The 17628-nt window shown below is 37.4% G+C and overlaps 1 protein-coding gene across 9 annotated transcripts in view; it reads left to right on the top strand.

Annotated features, from left to right (window-relative positions):
* The window catches only part of si:ch211-272n13.3 (ankyrin repeat domain-containing protein 26), a 74545-nt gene extending 57548 nt beyond the window's left edge, over positions 1 to 16997 (top strand). For 7 of the 9 annotated variants that reach the window (XM_067435846.1, XM_067435845.1, XM_067435848.1 and 4 more), the window contains 17 exons: positions 705 to 918; positions 1029 to 1212; positions 1292 to 1438; positions 1923 to 2891; positions 3771 to 3923; positions 4138 to 4313; positions 5361 to 5454; positions 5693 to 5719; positions 6087 to 6164; positions 6257 to 6391; positions 7134 to 7246; positions 8854 to 8995; positions 9539 to 9829; positions 10580 to 10815; positions 11749 to 11998; positions 15626 to 15671; positions 15975 to 16997. In XM_067435846.1, the coding sequence (XP_067291947.1) occupies positions 705 to 918; positions 1029 to 1212; positions 1292 to 1438; positions 1923 to 2891; positions 3771 to 3923; positions 4138 to 4313; positions 5361 to 5454; positions 5693 to 5719; positions 6087 to 6164; positions 6257 to 6391; positions 7134 to 7246; positions 8854 to 8995; positions 9539 to 9829; positions 10580 to 10815; positions 11749 to 11998; positions 15626 to 15671; positions 15975 to 16135 (3416 nt within the window). In that variant the 3' untranslated portion in view covers positions 16136 to 16997. Of the gene's footprint in view, positions 1 to 704; positions 919 to 1028; positions 1213 to 1291; positions 1439 to 1922; positions 2892 to 3770; positions 3924 to 4137; positions 4314 to 5360; positions 5455 to 5692; positions 5720 to 6086; positions 6165 to 6256; positions 6392 to 7133; positions 7247 to 8853; positions 8996 to 9538; positions 9830 to 10579; positions 10816 to 11748; positions 11999 to 12291; positions 12350 to 15625; positions 15672 to 15974 lie in introns of all 9 variants that reach the window. The other 2 variants (XR_010901551.1, XM_067435847.1) reach the window with 2 other exon arrangements.
* The last annotated feature ends 631 nt before the right edge of the window (positions 16998 to 17628 follow it).

Consider the following 17628-nt stretch of genomic DNA (forward strand, 5'->3'; position numbering starts at 1 on the left):
AAGGGTTAGCTCATCCAAAAATGAAAATTCATAATTACTCACCCTCATGTTGTGGGTGACACCACTCAACTACCACTGTGATACTTTAAAAAGTTCATAAAGATCTCATAAAACTAATCCATATGAATTTGAACGGTTTAGACCAAGAGACAAGATCACTTTATATGATGAGAAATTTAATTTATCCTTGTATTCAGTTGTGGTAAACAGAAGCTCAAGCATGTTCACTTGACATGCGAGAACCAAAGAGGTTCATTCTTTTTATGCAACACATTTGAACTGCAGCAAAAACCAATGAGGTTCATTCTCATGTTTGAGGTTTGTTTTTGTGCATCAAGCAGGTTTGTTGAGCTTCTGTTTGTTCGCTGATCAATGTTTATATGTGTATAAGAGACTACATTAAATCTGTTAATGGATATAGATTAGTTGTTTGATCTCTTAATGAACTTTTTGAAGCGTCACAGTGGTAGTTACGTATCTGTCAGTGGAGGGACAGAAATCTCTCGGATTCCATCTAAAAGATCTTCATTTGTGTTCTGAAGATGAATGAAGGTCTTACGGGTTTGGAAAGACATGAGGGTAAGGAATTAATGACAGAATTTTTGGGGGGGTGGATGAACTAAGCCTTTAAGTTACCTATAATCAGTTCTTCAGCAAATGAAGATGTATTCTTAAATCTCCTGTGTTTTACGTCCACCCTGCAGACTCAGTGAGTGTGGTGAAACTTCAAAACATGTTTCATGAGTATGAGCGCACAATCCAGAGGGAGAGAGACAGACATAGTCGTCTGGCGGATAAAACCTCTCAGCTGGAGCAAGAACGCAACGAGCTCAAGATCCTGCTGGATGAGATCAGAGGCAGCAAGTCCAGCCTTGAACATCTCAAACTGGAACTGGAAACGGACATGAACAATCTCAAGTGAGCTCAACTCAATGCATGCGGAAAGAGGTCAGCAGCTCCCCAGGGTTTGGAACAGTGCCATTGACTCTCTCTCTCTCTTTCTCTCTCTCTCCATCTTCTCATGAAAGGTTCCTTTTGAGACAGGAACAGGAGAAACATCAGAGTGCTCACATGCTGTATAATAAAACCCGTGAGCAGCTACAGAGGAAAGAGGAGCAGCAGCGAGCCGAGGCCGAGGAGCGCCACAAAGCGGAGCTGAAAGTCCGGAGTCTGGAACTGGAGATCAGAGCCCTGAAGAACAGCATCAAACAGGTCAACAGCAGAGACTGTTAGATTTTACAGTGCCCGGTAACCTCAGTGTGTTGAATACTGTGTGTGTTTGTATGTTTAGCTTGAGGAGGATCGAGACGAGTCTCAACGTCTCCTGTCTCATGAGCGCAGTGCTCGCGCCCTACATGAGGAGTTACTCAACAACCACCTGCGTAAGCAGCAGGACATTGAGGAGGAGAACCTCCGAAACCTCAACAAGAGCAATGAGGTACCGCTGTCACATCAGATATTACCAGCTACATGAAAAGTGCTACTTTTCTTAGCAGTCTGTATATTCATTGCAAATTTCAAATGCATGTAGTCAAATATGCTGTGATGTAATATCTTTACAGTCACATGTGCAGAGACGTCATTCAATCACGCCTGCACTGATGTTTTAACCTTACAATCACGATTCAATTGTAATTATTCAGTGCTTGCCAAACACAAGTTACTTCCTTTACATGATTTAGGTTTACCGCATATAAGCAGTGAACTTCTTCACTGTAGCCCAACTGCTCTAATCCTGTTTTCAGACATGTGACTGATCAGGTTTTCAGGCTTTGTCCTAATGACCTGTACTTAGGCATTAACTTACCGTGTTATAGAGCCAATCACTTTAGTGCGATCAAGCCACATCCTGTTTTAAGGATTCTTTTTTAAACAATCCTAAAATGTGTTTTTGTCATGTTAATTACTGATGTTGTTTTCAGGCCATGTCCCAGCTGACAGAGGCATCAGACCGAGAGCGAGAGTTGATGCAACAAAACCGAGCCCTTCAGGATGAGCTGAACGGCACCCGGGCCGAGCTGGACCGCTCTCAGTGTCACAGCCGGCAAGAAGAGTCGCGGCTGTCGGAGGAGAGAGACGCTCTACGCGAGAGACTGGAGGACACCCGCAGGGACATGAAACTGAGCGAGGAGGCCTTGGCCCAGACCGTGTTCCAGTACAACGGGCAGCTCAGCGCGCTGAAGGCCGAATGCTCGGTGATCACAGCTAAACTGGAGCACGAGAGGCAGGTGAGGCAGCAAATGGAGGCCGAGGCTGAGGCGAGCAGGGCACGATTGCAGGCGGCGCTACAGGAGGCTGAAAGATGTCAGGCTTCACGCACAGAAGCTGAGCGCACACTCCAGCGAGACCGCGAGGAGCATCAGCGTGCGCAGGAAAAGCACATCTTTGAGTCCAGCGCCCAACGGGACACCATCCAGTCCCTCTCCCAGAAACTCAGCAAGGCAGAGGCGCGCGCCAACAGCCTGGAGAACGAGTGTCACCGCAACGCTCTGACCATCGCAGAGAAGGCCGTGCTGTTGGAGACTCTGGCCCGGGAGAAAGACCAGTCCCAGGCCAAACTCAAAGAACAGGAGGCGACGGTACTGAGCGAACGGGAGCAGGCCAGCCGCGCCGGGGCCAAACTGGAAGCCATGCAGGAGCGTCTGGCCCAGGCTCAGAGCGAGGGCGCGCTGCTGCGACAGCAGCTGGAGGAGGCGCTCAACAAGGGCTCAGCGAAGGACAAAGCTGTAACAGATGTGCACCAAAACTTTGCCGAAATGCTGAACCAGTTACGTGCCGATGGAGAGGAGAGAGTCCACCTGGTGGAGGAGAGAAGCAAAGAGCTGGCGAAGACAAACGGCGAGCTGAGAGAGCAGAACTACAAACTAGAGCAGGAGAAAGATGAGAGAGAGGTAGAGAAACTGAGATTGGCTTATTTTTGGAAAAATTTGGGGAAAAAAAATAAATACAACAACATTATTTTCAGATATTCATTAGTATCAAACTGATTTGGCATAGTTTAATTTACATTTTACACATAATTAAACAATTAAAATCTACATATACAAAGGAATTAGTAATATTGTGTAAACACTACCATTTAAAAGTTATTCAAAGTATTCAAAATAAATACTTCTATTCAGCAAGGACTAATTAAATTAGTGACAGTGAAGACATTTATAATGTTACAAAATATTCTATTTCAAATAAATGCTGATCTTTTGAACTTTCTATTCACCAAAAATACATCAGTTTCTGCAAATATATTAAGCAGTAAAACGGCTTAATATCAGAATATGAGAATGATTTCTCATGTGACACTGAAGACTGGAGTAATCATGCTGAAAATTCTGCTTTAATCACAGGAATAAATTACATTTTAACAATATATTCACATAGAAAACACTTAATTTAAATTAAAATACTTTTTCAGAATATTACAGTTTTTACTGTATTTTCAATCATATAAATACATCCTTGGTGAGCAGAAGAGACTACTGACCCTAATCTTTTGAACAGTAGTGTGCATCAAAGTATAAAATAACAAGACAAAAAAAATGACATCTACAAGAAACATAATTTTTATATATTTTATTTCAGACAGACAAAGAAAAAAAAGTGCAGAGTTTGCTCTGCAGTGTGACACAAAATAAAATGTCATTGGTCAACCGAATGGGCACTTGAAATGTAGACAGAAACTTCTCAACTTTGTACACACATAGATACAGTGTAAGATAATGTAAAAGAAAGATGATCCAATGAGAGAATGAATATATTGAGTGTTTTTGCAGACCTCTCTCAGACAGCTCCAGCAGGAACTGGCCGACTCTCTTAAGAAGTTGTCCATGTGCGAGGCCTCTCTGGAGGTCAACACGCGGTACCGCAACGATCTTGAGGAAGAGAAGGTGCGCACGCTCAAAGACATGGACCGACTGAAGGGCAAGGTACCCAATAATCTACTTATACTTACTTTAAACTGTCCAGTCTGCTTGTGGTCAGCCATTAACAGTGCAATCTGTGTGTGACGAGTCTCAGGAACAATATATGTTCATTCATTATTTTCAGCAGGCATATTTATTCATTCAGTATGAGTCACTTATAGGTTCTTATGCAGACCTTTTGTTTGATTTGTTTGCCCTACGTTCTGTTCACTTCTAGTTGCAGGAGTCTGAAGAGGTGTACGTCCAGGCCGAGAGACGCATCAGCCACCTGAAGAGCTCTCTGGACGATAAGGAGCGAGAAGCCTGCAGTATCGCTCAGAAACTGGAGGAGGCGCTAGCCGCTTCTACAGGCAAAGAGCAAACCATTCGGCAGCTGGAGGAGGCTGTGCAGAGGTACAGTTCATCAGTGTCACCTGGGTCTGCACAGAAAACTATCACTTTATTTCTAACTTCAACATAATACATGATTTAAATTAAATAATGGTGATCAGTGACGTGAGGGATTACAATGAAAGTTATTAAAGAAAACAAATATATATGTAATTTATTGCATTCTATTAAGTTATTATATATGAATATTACCGGTAAATGAAACTATGTAATATATATATATATATTTTTTTTTTAAACTTATTTATACAATATTCATATCTAAAAGCTTAATATTATGCAATATGTTACATACAATTTAAATAACAATATTATATGAATTGATTTATATTCATAGTTATTTATATTTATTTATATAAAGTTTTTGTATATTTATATATATTTACTTATTTAAATAGTCATTTATTGCATAATATATGTAATGTCATTATTACATAATTTGGAGTTATTGTATATTAATATTTTATTAAATTAATAATATATTATATGATTGTATATATTCATATTTACTTATTTACATAGTAATTTATTGCATAATATTAAGTTATTAAATTAGAATATTATATGAATAGATTCAAATATTTTAGTAATGTTATTTCTTGCTAAATTTAAAGTTATTGTATATTAAATTAATGTAAATATGTGATTTTATATGAAATATTTATGTATACTTATTTAAATAGTAATTTATTGCATAATATATGTAATGTCATTTATTGCATAATTAGAAGTTATATAAATATTATATAAAATTAATAATATATTTATCATATTTACTTAAATTAAATTGTAATTATTGCATAATATCAAGGTATTCAATATTAATATATATTTATATTCATATTTAAATATTTTAGTAATGTCATTTATAGCATATTACTAAGTTATTGTAACAAAAAATGCATTCCAATGAAGAATTTTTTTCCCTCTCATCTTGCATCCATCAACTGAATGATACAAAGCGCCCATCATCATCAACTGTAATCAGCGACTAAGCTAACTGATCATTAAAGGGTAACAACAGTTGATGAGCTTATGACCTCTGTACAGGCTAGAGATCGAGAACGCCAGACTGGAGGCCACGGCCAAACAGCAGACCAACCGTATTGAAGCACTACAGAAGGGCGTTCAGGACGGGGCTGTGGTGAGTTCTCTCAAATATCTCTAGTTTGTGAAGTACAAATGTCCTGACTCAACGGATGATGGTAGATTTAGACATTAATCCTGTCAGAGCCTCGTTTCACCCTCTTAAGTCATCTGAGCTTTAGACTTCAGATGAATTCCGGGTAATTGTGCCAGTGCAGGAATGAGGCGACTGTACATGTGAGTCAATCGGAGAGGAGTTTTCATGTAAACTGATGGTATAGTCACTCTTTCCACAGCTCTCAGGCTCCTCACCTGGAGAAGGGGTTGGTATCAAACATCTAGCTGTGCTTCTAGCACTTGCCTTTATTGATTGTTTCCTTTACTGTGAATTACAGCTCTTCTAGACCTCAAATCTTACTGTGATTACACTTGAAATGAACAAGAAACAATAAAGTGCCTGTGTACTTTATTGCTTTATTCTAGCTGGGTTGTTAGTGGGGTATTTTCTCTGTTTTGGTGGTGGTCTTTTGGCAAATTTTGATTTGACTTTCATTGGATTGTAAACTCTCTTCTCTTCTTTTGCATCTCTTTTTTCCTGGGATCTAAAGTGTTCAGATCAAAAGCATGAAGTAGCTGAGTTTATCTAATCGGCAAGATCCTGTTGCGTATTGACCTCTGTGATGTTCCCAGGTCAGGAATCGCTTGGAAGATCTCGTCACAAACCTGCAGAGCAGTAAGATGACGCTCGAAGAACAGCTCAACCGAGAGGTACACTTCATCACAAACACACATTGATCTTGATGAGCAAAGCTATAGGAATATATAACAACTGTTTGTTTATTTGTGCTCCTCTTCTTTAGGTGCAGAAGCAGAGTATGCTGTCCCATAATGCCCAAGACTCACAAACTCTGTGGGAGGAGGAGCTAAAGAGCCGCTCACGACTAGGACTCCGCCTCTCTGAGCTGGAGAAAGAGAAAGGAGAACTGACCAATCAGGTGCCAGAAAGACACAATAATATCCATCAAAATTGTGTTACTTGACACCCAATATTTTTTATGAAGTCTGCATGTTTGTGAGTTGCTAAATGTTTATTGACTCGTGTATACATGCATAGATACACACATTATCATTCAAAAGTTAAATAATTTTAATAAGTAAAAAAAATATATATATCTATCTTTTTTTTTACTTAGCTAAGAAAGATGGATTAAACGTTACAGTAAAATCATTTTGAATGTAACACAATATTTACAAATAAATTATGTTCTTTTGAGCTTTCTATTCATCATAAGATTAAAAAAAGCTACAAAAATATGAATCATAACTTCTGATTATTGACAATAATCATAAATGTTTCTTGAGCATCAAATCAGCATATTAGAATGATTTCTGAATGATCATGTGACACTAAAGTCTGAAGACAATTCTGTTTTGATCACAGGAATATATTACATTTTAATATATTCAAATATAAAAGAGTCATTTTAAGATTTTTACAATATTACTGATTTTACAGTAAATAAATGCAGCCTCTGTGAGCAGAAAAGACAATCAAAAGTATTTAAAAAAATCTTACTGACCTCAAACTTTTGAAAAGTAGTGTATAAATCTTGTTTGAAACAGTATTAGATTAAGTATTTCATGTTCCTAAAACAGTTTGAAATGTCATGTTGACAACTCAATTAATCCCATCTGTTATTAAGATTTGAAGGACCTGACACTCTGTCTAACACTCAGATGGAGCTCGAGAAGAAAAAGGCTAAAAAACTAGGCGAGCAGAAGAAATCTGTGGACACCCGCTTGGAGCAGGAGATGAAGAGAAACACAGACCTTCAGAAAGAAATGTACAGGTGACCCTTTAACCTTTAACCCCTGACCGCTGCAGCTCTACACCTGTAGCCGTGTTTGAGTACGTAGAGAAGCCGGCTATGCGGATCCTCCTGCTTGCAAATGTGTGAGATCAATGCAGGTAGTGCACATTGCTTTTTACATGTTTGTCTTATGTTTGTTTAATTCAGTGATGACTGACGCCTGTTTTTTGCTGTGATAGTGCTGTAGAATAACATACAGCTATATGTAGGGCTAAAACATTCACACGGCGGTTCCATAGTGATGCATTTCTGTGAAACAGGATCATTCAAGGATTCATTTTGTCCATGGGGAATTTATTTTGTTTAACTGACGAGGAAAGGTATTTAATTATAAAGAAAATCATTCACAATCAGATGGGCAAAAAGAAAGAAATTAAATGGGATCAATATTTATGTTGGTATACTGTATATATAATATTTAATATATATAATATTATTTACATATATTTATATAGGATCAATATATAATTATATATATGTATAATTTATTTTTTAATATACAGTCCAGGCCAAAAGTTTGGACACATTACTGTTTGTAATGTTTTTGAAATAAGTTTCAAAAATACAGAAAAAAAAGTAATATTGTGATATATTGTTACAATTTAAAATTATTGGTTTTCAATTTATCCTACTTTAAATAATTATTTATTTCTGTGATCAAAGCTGTATTTTCAGGATGGTTCCTCCAGTCTTCAGTGATCATGATCCTTCAGAAATCATTCTCAGATGAGGATTCATTTTCAAAGTTGGAAACAGTTCTGCTGCTTAATATTTTTTCATAACCCGTGATACTTTTTTATAATACTTTAATGAATAAAAAGTAAAAAAATAAAAAATAAATAAGAAGCAAAAGTTTTAAAAATTGAAATCTTTTGTAACAACAATATACACTACTGGTCAGTCATTTGGGGTCAGTCATTTTTTTTCTTTCTTTCTTTTTTTAAATCAATTTTATTCAGCAAGGATGTGTTAAATTGATAAAAAAAATGATAGTAAAGGAGATTTATATTATTTGAAAATATGTTTTTATTTCGAATAAATGCAGTTCTTTTAAACCTTTTATTCATCAAATATATTAAGCAGCAGAACTGTTTCCAACACTAATGAATCCTCATATGAGAATGATTTCTGAAGGGCCATGATCACTGAAGACTGGAGGAACCATCCTGAAAATACAGCTTTGATCACAGAAATAAATGATCATTTAAAGTAGAATACATTGGAAACCAAGTATCAATATTAAATAGGATCAATATTTATGTTGACTATATTCCAGTTTTTGTTACATAAATAAAATATAAAGTAAAATATTTCTATTTAGCTTTGTTTTTATTTTTATTTAGTTTGAATATTTTTTTGTTTTTCACGTAGAATTAAATGCATTCTATTTCAGTTAGTTGCCAAGCCAGCATTTCTAAACGTTTTTTAAATATAACTTTTTCATCTAATATATATTTTTATTTCTAACCCTTTTTAATAGTTTAGTTAACAATAACCACATTGAGAATGTCTCATTATTCATTGCTTATATTAATGCCTCATTCAGTCAGTCAGTCAGTCAGTCATTGTATGCTACTGTATGTTAGGTTGAAGACTCTATTGAAGACCGCTAAGAAACAGCTGCGTGATCAGGGCGGTGGACAGCTGGACTCTACTGTGGGCAGCTTTAGAGGAGACATGAGCCACCGACTGGAGTCAGAGAGTGCCTTCAGTAGGATGAAGACTAGGGTACAGTCTCAGCTCCAGCCATTTACCGCCTTATTTCCTTTTTTTAAAGGAACTGTATGTAAGAAATATGATATGATATGCCTTAAATGTCACTAGACATTAAGAAATCATGTTAATTTCAAATACTTATATCACTGACAGCAGTAGTCCGGCCAGGATATTGTCATTTAAAAGTTGTTGTTGCAGCCCTCAACTGATGTTGATGTTGTGTTTTGGCCTGAAGCTCCGCCCTCTACCTATCGACCAATCACAAAGTCAGTAGTGTTTAGGCATCCGGGTTGCCAGATCTGCTCTAGTTACCACAGCTGCAGATCTACAAACGTTCCTGCTGATCCTGCAGCCAATCTGGCAACCTCGAGTCAGTGGGAGGGGAAGGGGATACATCGCTCCACAGTAATTTGAAAGTGATTGCAGTACCAGTTTTGGCCACAATCTTACATACACTTCCTTTAAGACTCTTTTTTTTAAGAGTCTCTTATTTTCTCATTTACATGCCCTTTTCTGCCTGCCTCCAATTCTGTTGTCACCCTTCCTCTGGGTCAGATGGATGAGCTCCAGTCTCAGTACGAGCGTGAGGCGTCGCGCTGCTCCCGGATGGAGGAGGTGAACCGACAGCTGAAGGAGAAGCTGGCGTCTGTGAAGAGCCTGAGCCGAAGCCACGAGCAGATGGAGCGCAGCAACAGGCAGCTGGAGGAGGAGCTGGCCGGTCTGCGCAGGCAGCTGGAGGCCGGTGTGATGGACCAGAGCCAGGCCGAGCAGTACCGCAGGGAGACGGAGGAAAGGGCCCGACAGGAGATCCGACACAAACTGGAGGAGGTCAACCTCTTCCTGCAGGTACACAATCCTAAGTGTGAATATATTTAATATGTTCATTTGAGTTAAATATGATGAGTGAAAACTGGGTTTGATGGAAATAGTAAGTTTGACAATAAGGTTTAAGTATCTGTGGAAGGGTATGATGAGTGAAAATGGGTTTAACAAGAAGGTTCCTGAGTAAAAATCAGGGAATACTGATTGAAATAGTCATTTTTATTCATTTTTACTATTGACGATCTGACCATTTTATTTATTTTATTTTTCTTTGCAACTGTTTTAACTATCCTTATTTTTAATTTTTAACTCGTACACATGGTATTCTTTTTTCTCATGCATATTTTACCACTATTTTAATTAATTTCTATGTAAAGCACTTTGAATTGCCATTGGGTATGAAATGTGCTATACAAATAAACTTGCCTTGCCTTGCCTAAGTGCACCACAATGCATTTCCTTCAATTTGTATGCAAGGTGTAGACTTTCAATCATCAAGCACAGATGGAATTGTATTATTATTTTTATTATTTATTTATTTATTTATTTTACAATATTATATATTTCTAAAATGTACGATTTCTTAACGTTATTAGGAAATCGTATCAAAGTTTATCGAGGTTTAGACACTGTATGTTTCACTCCTTAGATGCAGGCATAATGTATTTATTATTATTATTATTTAATTATTTCTGAAATATGAAATATTAAAAGATAATTAGAATAAGTTTTATTCTGAAGTTTTAGGCACTGTTTGTATGTTTTACTTGTCAGACGCAGGCGGCGTCTCAGGAAGCTCTGGAGCAGATGAAAGCTGCGAACGAGGCCAGTCAGCGCGCTCAGCAGGAGCAGCGCATCAAGGATCTGGAGGGAGAACTCAGCCGCTTGCGCAGCATTCAGCAGGACAGTCTGGTTCAGAGAGACTCCAGCCGCACCGAGCTGGAGCGCTACAGACAGCTGTATGGCGAAGAGCTCCGCCTCCGCAAGAGTCTGGCCTCCAAACTGGAGAGGTGAGAGGCATGATGGGAGGCTGTCCTTATATTTAAGACAAACATAAATATTAATCTAATCTCTTTGTGAGATTCAACATTTTTATTTAGTTGCATCAACCACAAAAGAAGCAATGAATTATTTCAAAGCATATATTAAGGGAGGCATAACATTCTGATAAATTTACTACGGAAAACTAAAAATAATAAATACACAGTAAAACACAAATAAATAAGTAAACAAGTAAATAAACAAATGAATAAATAAATATTATTTTCAAAGCATATCAAGGTAGGTGCAGATTTTTTTTTACCAAGTACGACAAAAAACAATGTATATATGTATATATATGTGTGTGTGTGTGTGTGTGTGTGTGTGCGTGCGTGCGTGTATATTAGCATATCAAGGGAAGAGCACAAAATTCTGACAGATTTAACAAGTGAAGCTAGAAAAAACAAATGCATTAAAAAAATTAATGTAAAAGAACAATTTTTTTTATTTATTTTATATTATTAATATTAATTCAAAGCATATCAAGGAAGGTGCAGAAAATTATAATAAATGTACTAAGTAAAAATGGTAAAATTGTAGAATACAAATAAATAAGTAAATTCATGAATACATATTATTCAACATTAATGCATATAAAGGGAGGTGCAGAATATTTTTACCAAGCACAGATAAAAATAATAAATGCATTAAAAAAATAGTACAATATAAAAAACTAAAAATAAAGACTAATAAATCAATAACAAAAGCAGTAAAAACAACAACAACAAGAATGAATGAATGAATGACCATAAATCATTTTACCAGCCCTTGTTATTTGAATCAGCCCTAATAAATATTTTTACTCATAGAATAGGCAGCTCTTTGTCTTTGTTTAGATGATTTATTTATTTGTGTTTTTACAATATGTCATTAAATGTCTTTTTTGTTATTATAACGTGCAGGTCGAATGAGCGTTTAGCGGAAGCCAACACTAAACTCCTGAGTGAGAGGCAGCGCAGTAAATCCCTGCTCACCAGCAGTATAGTCAACGGCAGTTTGGGAGGCCCGGCTCTCGATGTGGCGTCTCTGGGCTCCGTGGGGGCGTATGGAGCCTCTCTGGGACCCCTGAACAGGAGTCTGGGCCTGGGGACCCCTCTGCTGGGTACGGTAGGAGAATCCCAGAGCAACCGCGTAGAGGCCTACCTGGCAAAGGTGAGCGCTGCATTAAGGTCATTTCATCCTCTTTTAAACTGGGAGCAGGTTTCCAAATCCTACACGACATTCAACGCTAACCATGATCTAATACTTACTGTCAGCTTTAGAAGATCCACCATTTCAGCAAATAAATTAGTGTGAAAAATCATCAGATGGTGGTGAATCTAAAACTAACAAACAATATGTTTTCTCCTTCCACTATCTTTCCCTTCATAAACGTACCAAATAACCTCCTCGTCTGTTTTTCCTGTGGCTGCTGTCTGGACTTCTTGTGTCTCTGATATCTTCAGCTTCTAGCTCAAAAGTCTGTTTCTCACCTGTCCTCTCTGCAGCCCGATACCTGAGCAGGTGTGTAGCTGTGTGCAGATCTCTGACTATCAGAATACACACATACACACATAAACACACACACACACACCTGCTTTAAAGGGATAGTTTACCCAAAAATTAAAATCAGCCCATGACTTACTCATTCTCAAGCCATCCTAGGTGTGTATGACTTTCTTCTTTCAGCCAAACACAATTGGAGTTATATTAAAAAATATCCTGGCTCTTCCAAACTTTATAAAGGGAGTGAATGGTAGGGGTTAATACAGTCCCTGACAAAAGTCTTGTCGCTTGTGTACAAATTGACCTAAAGTGCCGCTGAAATATATTTCTAATCAAGATTTTTTTTACCAGAAATGGCTCATTTTAATCCCACCAGCTTTTGTGATAATCTTTCAGTGAAAAACTAAACTTTCAAAAAGTATTGTAATATTCACAGCTTGGTAAAGCCCATTGAGTCAATTTTTGCAAAGACATAAGTGTTGTCACCTTGTCATATGAGCTTCACCTGTGACTAATAATGGATCAATTAGGTCTCAAGTGTGTATAAAAAGAACCCCAGTACACTAGACCTTCACATCAACTGCAACTAGACCTCTGCAAACATGCCTAAGATTCACCCTGAGACTAAAGTTTTGATTATCAAGAGGCTGAAGACCAGATCCACTGCTGATGTGGCAGACACCTTCAATGTGTCTCAGCGTCAAGTACAGAGGATAAAAAAAAAGATTTGAAGAGACTGGAGACGTTTTTGACAAGCCCAGGTCAGGCAGACCCCGCAAGACAACTGCTCGAGAGGACCGTTTGTTGGCTCGAAAATCCAAGGCCAGCCCATTTTCCACTGCAGCAGAGCTCCACGAGACCTGGTCACCTGAAGTCCCTGTGTCAACCAGAACAGTTTGTCGGATTCTGTCTCGAAATGGCCTCCATGGTCGAATCAGTGCTCAGAAGCCAGAACTAAACAAAAGACAATTGAAAAACCGTGTGGCATTTGCCAAGGCCCACAGCCTGCTAAAAGGATGGACGCAGGAAAAGTGGCAGAAGGTGGATTTTTCAGATGAATCTTCTGTTGAATTACACCACAGTCGCCGCAAATATTGCAGGAGACCTACTGGAGCCAGAATGGATCCGAGATTCACCCAGAAAACAGTGAAGTTTGGTGGCGGAAAAATCATGGTCTGGGGTTACATCCAGTATGGGGGTGTGCGAGAGATCTGCAGGATGGAAGGCAACATCAATAGTCTAAAATACCAAGAAATCTTAGCTACCTCTTATATTCCCAACCATAAAAGAGGCCAAATTCTGCAGCAAGACGGTGCTCCATCGCATACTTCCATCTCCACATCAAAGTTCCTCAAGGCGAAGAAGATCAAGATGCTCCAGGATTGGCCAGCCCAGTCACCAGACATGAACATCATTGAGCATATGTGGGGTAGGATGAAAGAGGACGCATGGAAGACGAAACCAAAGAATATTGATGAACTCTGGGAGGCATGCAAGACTGCTTTCTTAGCTATTCCTGATGACTTCATCAATAAATTGTGTGAATCCTTGCCAAACCGCATGGATGCAGTCCTTCAAGCTCATGGAAGTCATACAAGATATTAAATTTGGATCTCACAGCGCCACAACTTAATTTGCTGACATATTTTTGTATTTGCAGTAAATTTGTTCAATTTCTGTATAGGCGACAACTTTTGTCTTGCCAAAATTTGACCTTTCTGTCTTGATTAAATGATAAATATTTTTTCTGTGAACATTATTTATTTCAGTGCATTAAACATCATTTGGGAGGGTTTTAGCTTTTCATATGAGCTATTTCTAACACCAATGAATAAATTAAAAGTCAGGTTAATATCAGGTATTTCTAGAAAATAGATAAGCGACAAGACTTTTGTCAGGGACTGTAAAGGCCTTCTGAAGTGAAACCATGTGTTTGTGTAAGAAAAATACCCATATTTATAACTTTATGAACTATATTTGCCGGCTTCCAGGAACGATAGTACACAAGCCTAGTTCCGGACTAGTGACTTCTGTGACCAGTGATTATTGTTCATACAGTTATAAATATGGATCTTTTTCTATACACTTAGGATAGCTTGAGGGTGAGTAAATTATGGTATAATTTTAATTTCTGGATGAACTAACCCTTTAATGTCTAACGTTTTTGGGAGACAATAACATTGTTCAGAATGAAATACTTTTGCACTGCATACTGGGTATTATACATTTTACACTACCATTTGTTTTTTGCAGTGTGCAACATTGAAAATACATTTCATTGACCGCATTCAAATTAATTTAGCAAGTAGCTTAAATAATATTAGGATTATTAATAATAAATTAAATAATAATCAGGATTTTGTGTAAAAAAAAATATTGTAACTTGTGATGGTTTCAGTTTCAGTTCTTTTACCTCATTGGAAATGAAAGGTAAAGTCAAGTGTGCTGCATTATGGGATACAGTATGCAGTGTGCTCTGCTTATATAATGCACATTTTGATGAATGTATTAGGTTCTCCTGGTATTTAATGGATACAGAAAATTGGCATACTGTGCACAATATACATGCTAATGAAGTACCAATTATGTCTGAATATCATGAATATTTAAATGAGATCAAATGTTTGTGATGTGTAACATGTTCTGCTAGTCTCAGGTCTGTATTAGTCACATTGGTGCTAATTTCTTTTACTAATATCTATGTGAATGCTTCAGTTCAGCATCTGATCTGCTGTTATATGTCCCCCCCTTCTATATGTAAATCGCTTTGGGTGTCTAGAAAAGCACTATATAAATGTAATGAATTATTATTATTATTATTAATAATTATCTTTAATGCCTCTGACTGTTACATTTACAACTGTCTTTATTTAATATTATACTACTTACATTTTATTCTAATTATATCACTAGCTAGGGCTTATATTATGGCTTTGTTTGCTCAGACATATAAAAATCATCATATTAGAATGATTTGTGAAGGATCATGTGACACTGAGGACTGGAGTAATGATGATAAATTCAGCTTTGATCACAGGAATACATTACATTTTGACATGTATTCAAATAGAAAAACTTCTTTTAAATTGTAATAATATTTCAGGATATTACTGTTTTTACTGTATTTTTCATGAACTAAATGCAGGCGTAAAACCCTAGCATTTGTATTTGATTTGGACTAAACCATGACATGTCCGATTCATTGTAAATGCTGTGATGTGGCTGTTTTTGGGACACGTGTGTTTAAGGAGATAAAGTTAGAAGTGTAATCAGGTTTGTCTGTTCCTGTTACAGATGCAGACGGAGCTGGAGAAGAATATATCGAAGGAACTGGACTATGGTGAGGCATTATTACAACAAAATATCCTTAAAGCATGATTAACGTCGGCATGAAACAGAAGTTACAATAGTCTTTTCTTCCCTATTGTGACGTATAGTAAAACTGCTTCTCAAACAAGAACAAATGTAGGGCAGGGATTGATTTTGTTCATGGGGAATTGATTGGATGATGGTTTGGATGGTTGGGGTCGATCTCATCTGAGTGACAGGTTTCCCCGCCCTCATCATCAGAAAAGAGATGTTGCTGCAAATTTAATTTGTATTTTTTTTTTTGACGTGGACTGTCCTTCTCTTTCTCTCTCAGTGACCGGAGAGCTGGAAGGAGGTTCTGCCCGTTTGTCTCCTGTAGGTTCGGCCTCCGGCTCTCAAAACCTGAACCTGAACGTGACCCTGGAGCAGAAGGACCCCGTGAGCAGAGCCACTCAACAATATCTGGAGGTGCTCAAGAAGAACTACATGATCTGACACACTGTGAACACAATCAGCTCTCGCAGTCACAAACTAATGAGGGTGGACAACCACATGCCTCACTAAAAGGCCTATTGATTGACAAAACATTAGTTTGTTAACTAAAGCTGGAATTTTGAAGGGTTTTGACAGCAGCCATTAATGCCCAAGTGTTATACAGCTCATTATCAAAGTAGAATATGTTTACACCTGTAAATTCCCGGTCATCGGGCTGGTTCCTGCTGGCCGGGAATAATGCAGCCTTGAGACATGTCACCAATTTTAGAGTAAAAATGAAACAGACAACGTATGTTTCAGATACCACCGAAAGGGCCAACGTTTCAACACTACATCAGATTGTGAACTAATCGAGTGTGAAGTGACAACGCACTTTTGTGCCTCAGGAGCAAATGAACTGTGTGTTTAATTCGTTCTGCCATTGTTGGAGCCTTATGGGCATTATTGAGGTACATGTGAAGTGCAGCTTTCAGTGTTGCGTCCCCCCTTGCTTTCATTATATGTGGCTTTTAGTTGACTTTGTATATACCTTTGGCTCTTTTTGTAGTAATTTGCATATTATAAAAAGTATTTGTACCGTTAATATTATTGCCAAGTAATGACAATGGTACGTTCTACACTATCGTGCAATATACTATATTTTAATTTCAAATGACCAAACTCTCAGTTGGAGATGTTTTTTGGAAAATAAATGCTATACTTGAATGAGATAAAACTAGACAATGATCTGGAGGGTGACCGTGTCACCGCTTCGCTGTGCTCAGGATGAATCGCTTCAATGTATGAGCGAATCTCGCAAATTAATGTATGGGGTCATATTTCAGATGTTGTGTAATGTAAATAAAATATGTGTAATTTTTTTTTTTGTTATTTACATTGTGATATTGTCTTGACAATTAAGCATATTTTACCCCAAAACTTCTATTTATTTTATCCTCAAATTTAAAATCCTCATTACTGAGATATATATATATATATATAATTTATTTCCATTTTTTACTCAAACATACAAAATATATATATCAAATGCATATGTGTGTGTGTGTGTGTATATATACAGTCTTGTTCAAAATAATAGCAGTACAATGTGACTAACCAGAATAATCAAGGTTTTGAATATATTTTTTATTGCTACGTGGCAAACAAGTTACCAGTAGGTTCAGTAGATTGTCAGAAAACAAACAAGACCCAGCATTCATGATATGCACGCTCTTAAGGCTGTGCAATTGGGCAATTAGTTGAATTAGTTGAAAGGGGTGTGTTCAAAAAAATAGCAGTGTCTACCTTTGACTGTACAAACTCAAAACTATTTTGTACAAACATTTTTTTTTTCAATCCTGTGAATCACTAAACTAATATTTAGTTGTATGACCACAGTTTTTTAAAACTGCTTGACATCTGTGTGGCATGGAGTCAACCAACTTGTGGCACCTCTCAGCTGTTATTCCACTCCATGATTCTTTAACAACATTCCACAATTCATTCACATTTCT

This window comes from Pseudorasbora parva, chromosome 25 (assembly GCF_024679245.1).
Source record: "Pseudorasbora parva isolate DD20220531a chromosome 25, ASM2467924v1, whole genome shotgun sequence".
Classification (NCBI taxonomy): Eukaryota; Metazoa; Chordata; class Actinopteri; order Cypriniformes; family Gobionidae; genus Pseudorasbora; species Pseudorasbora parva.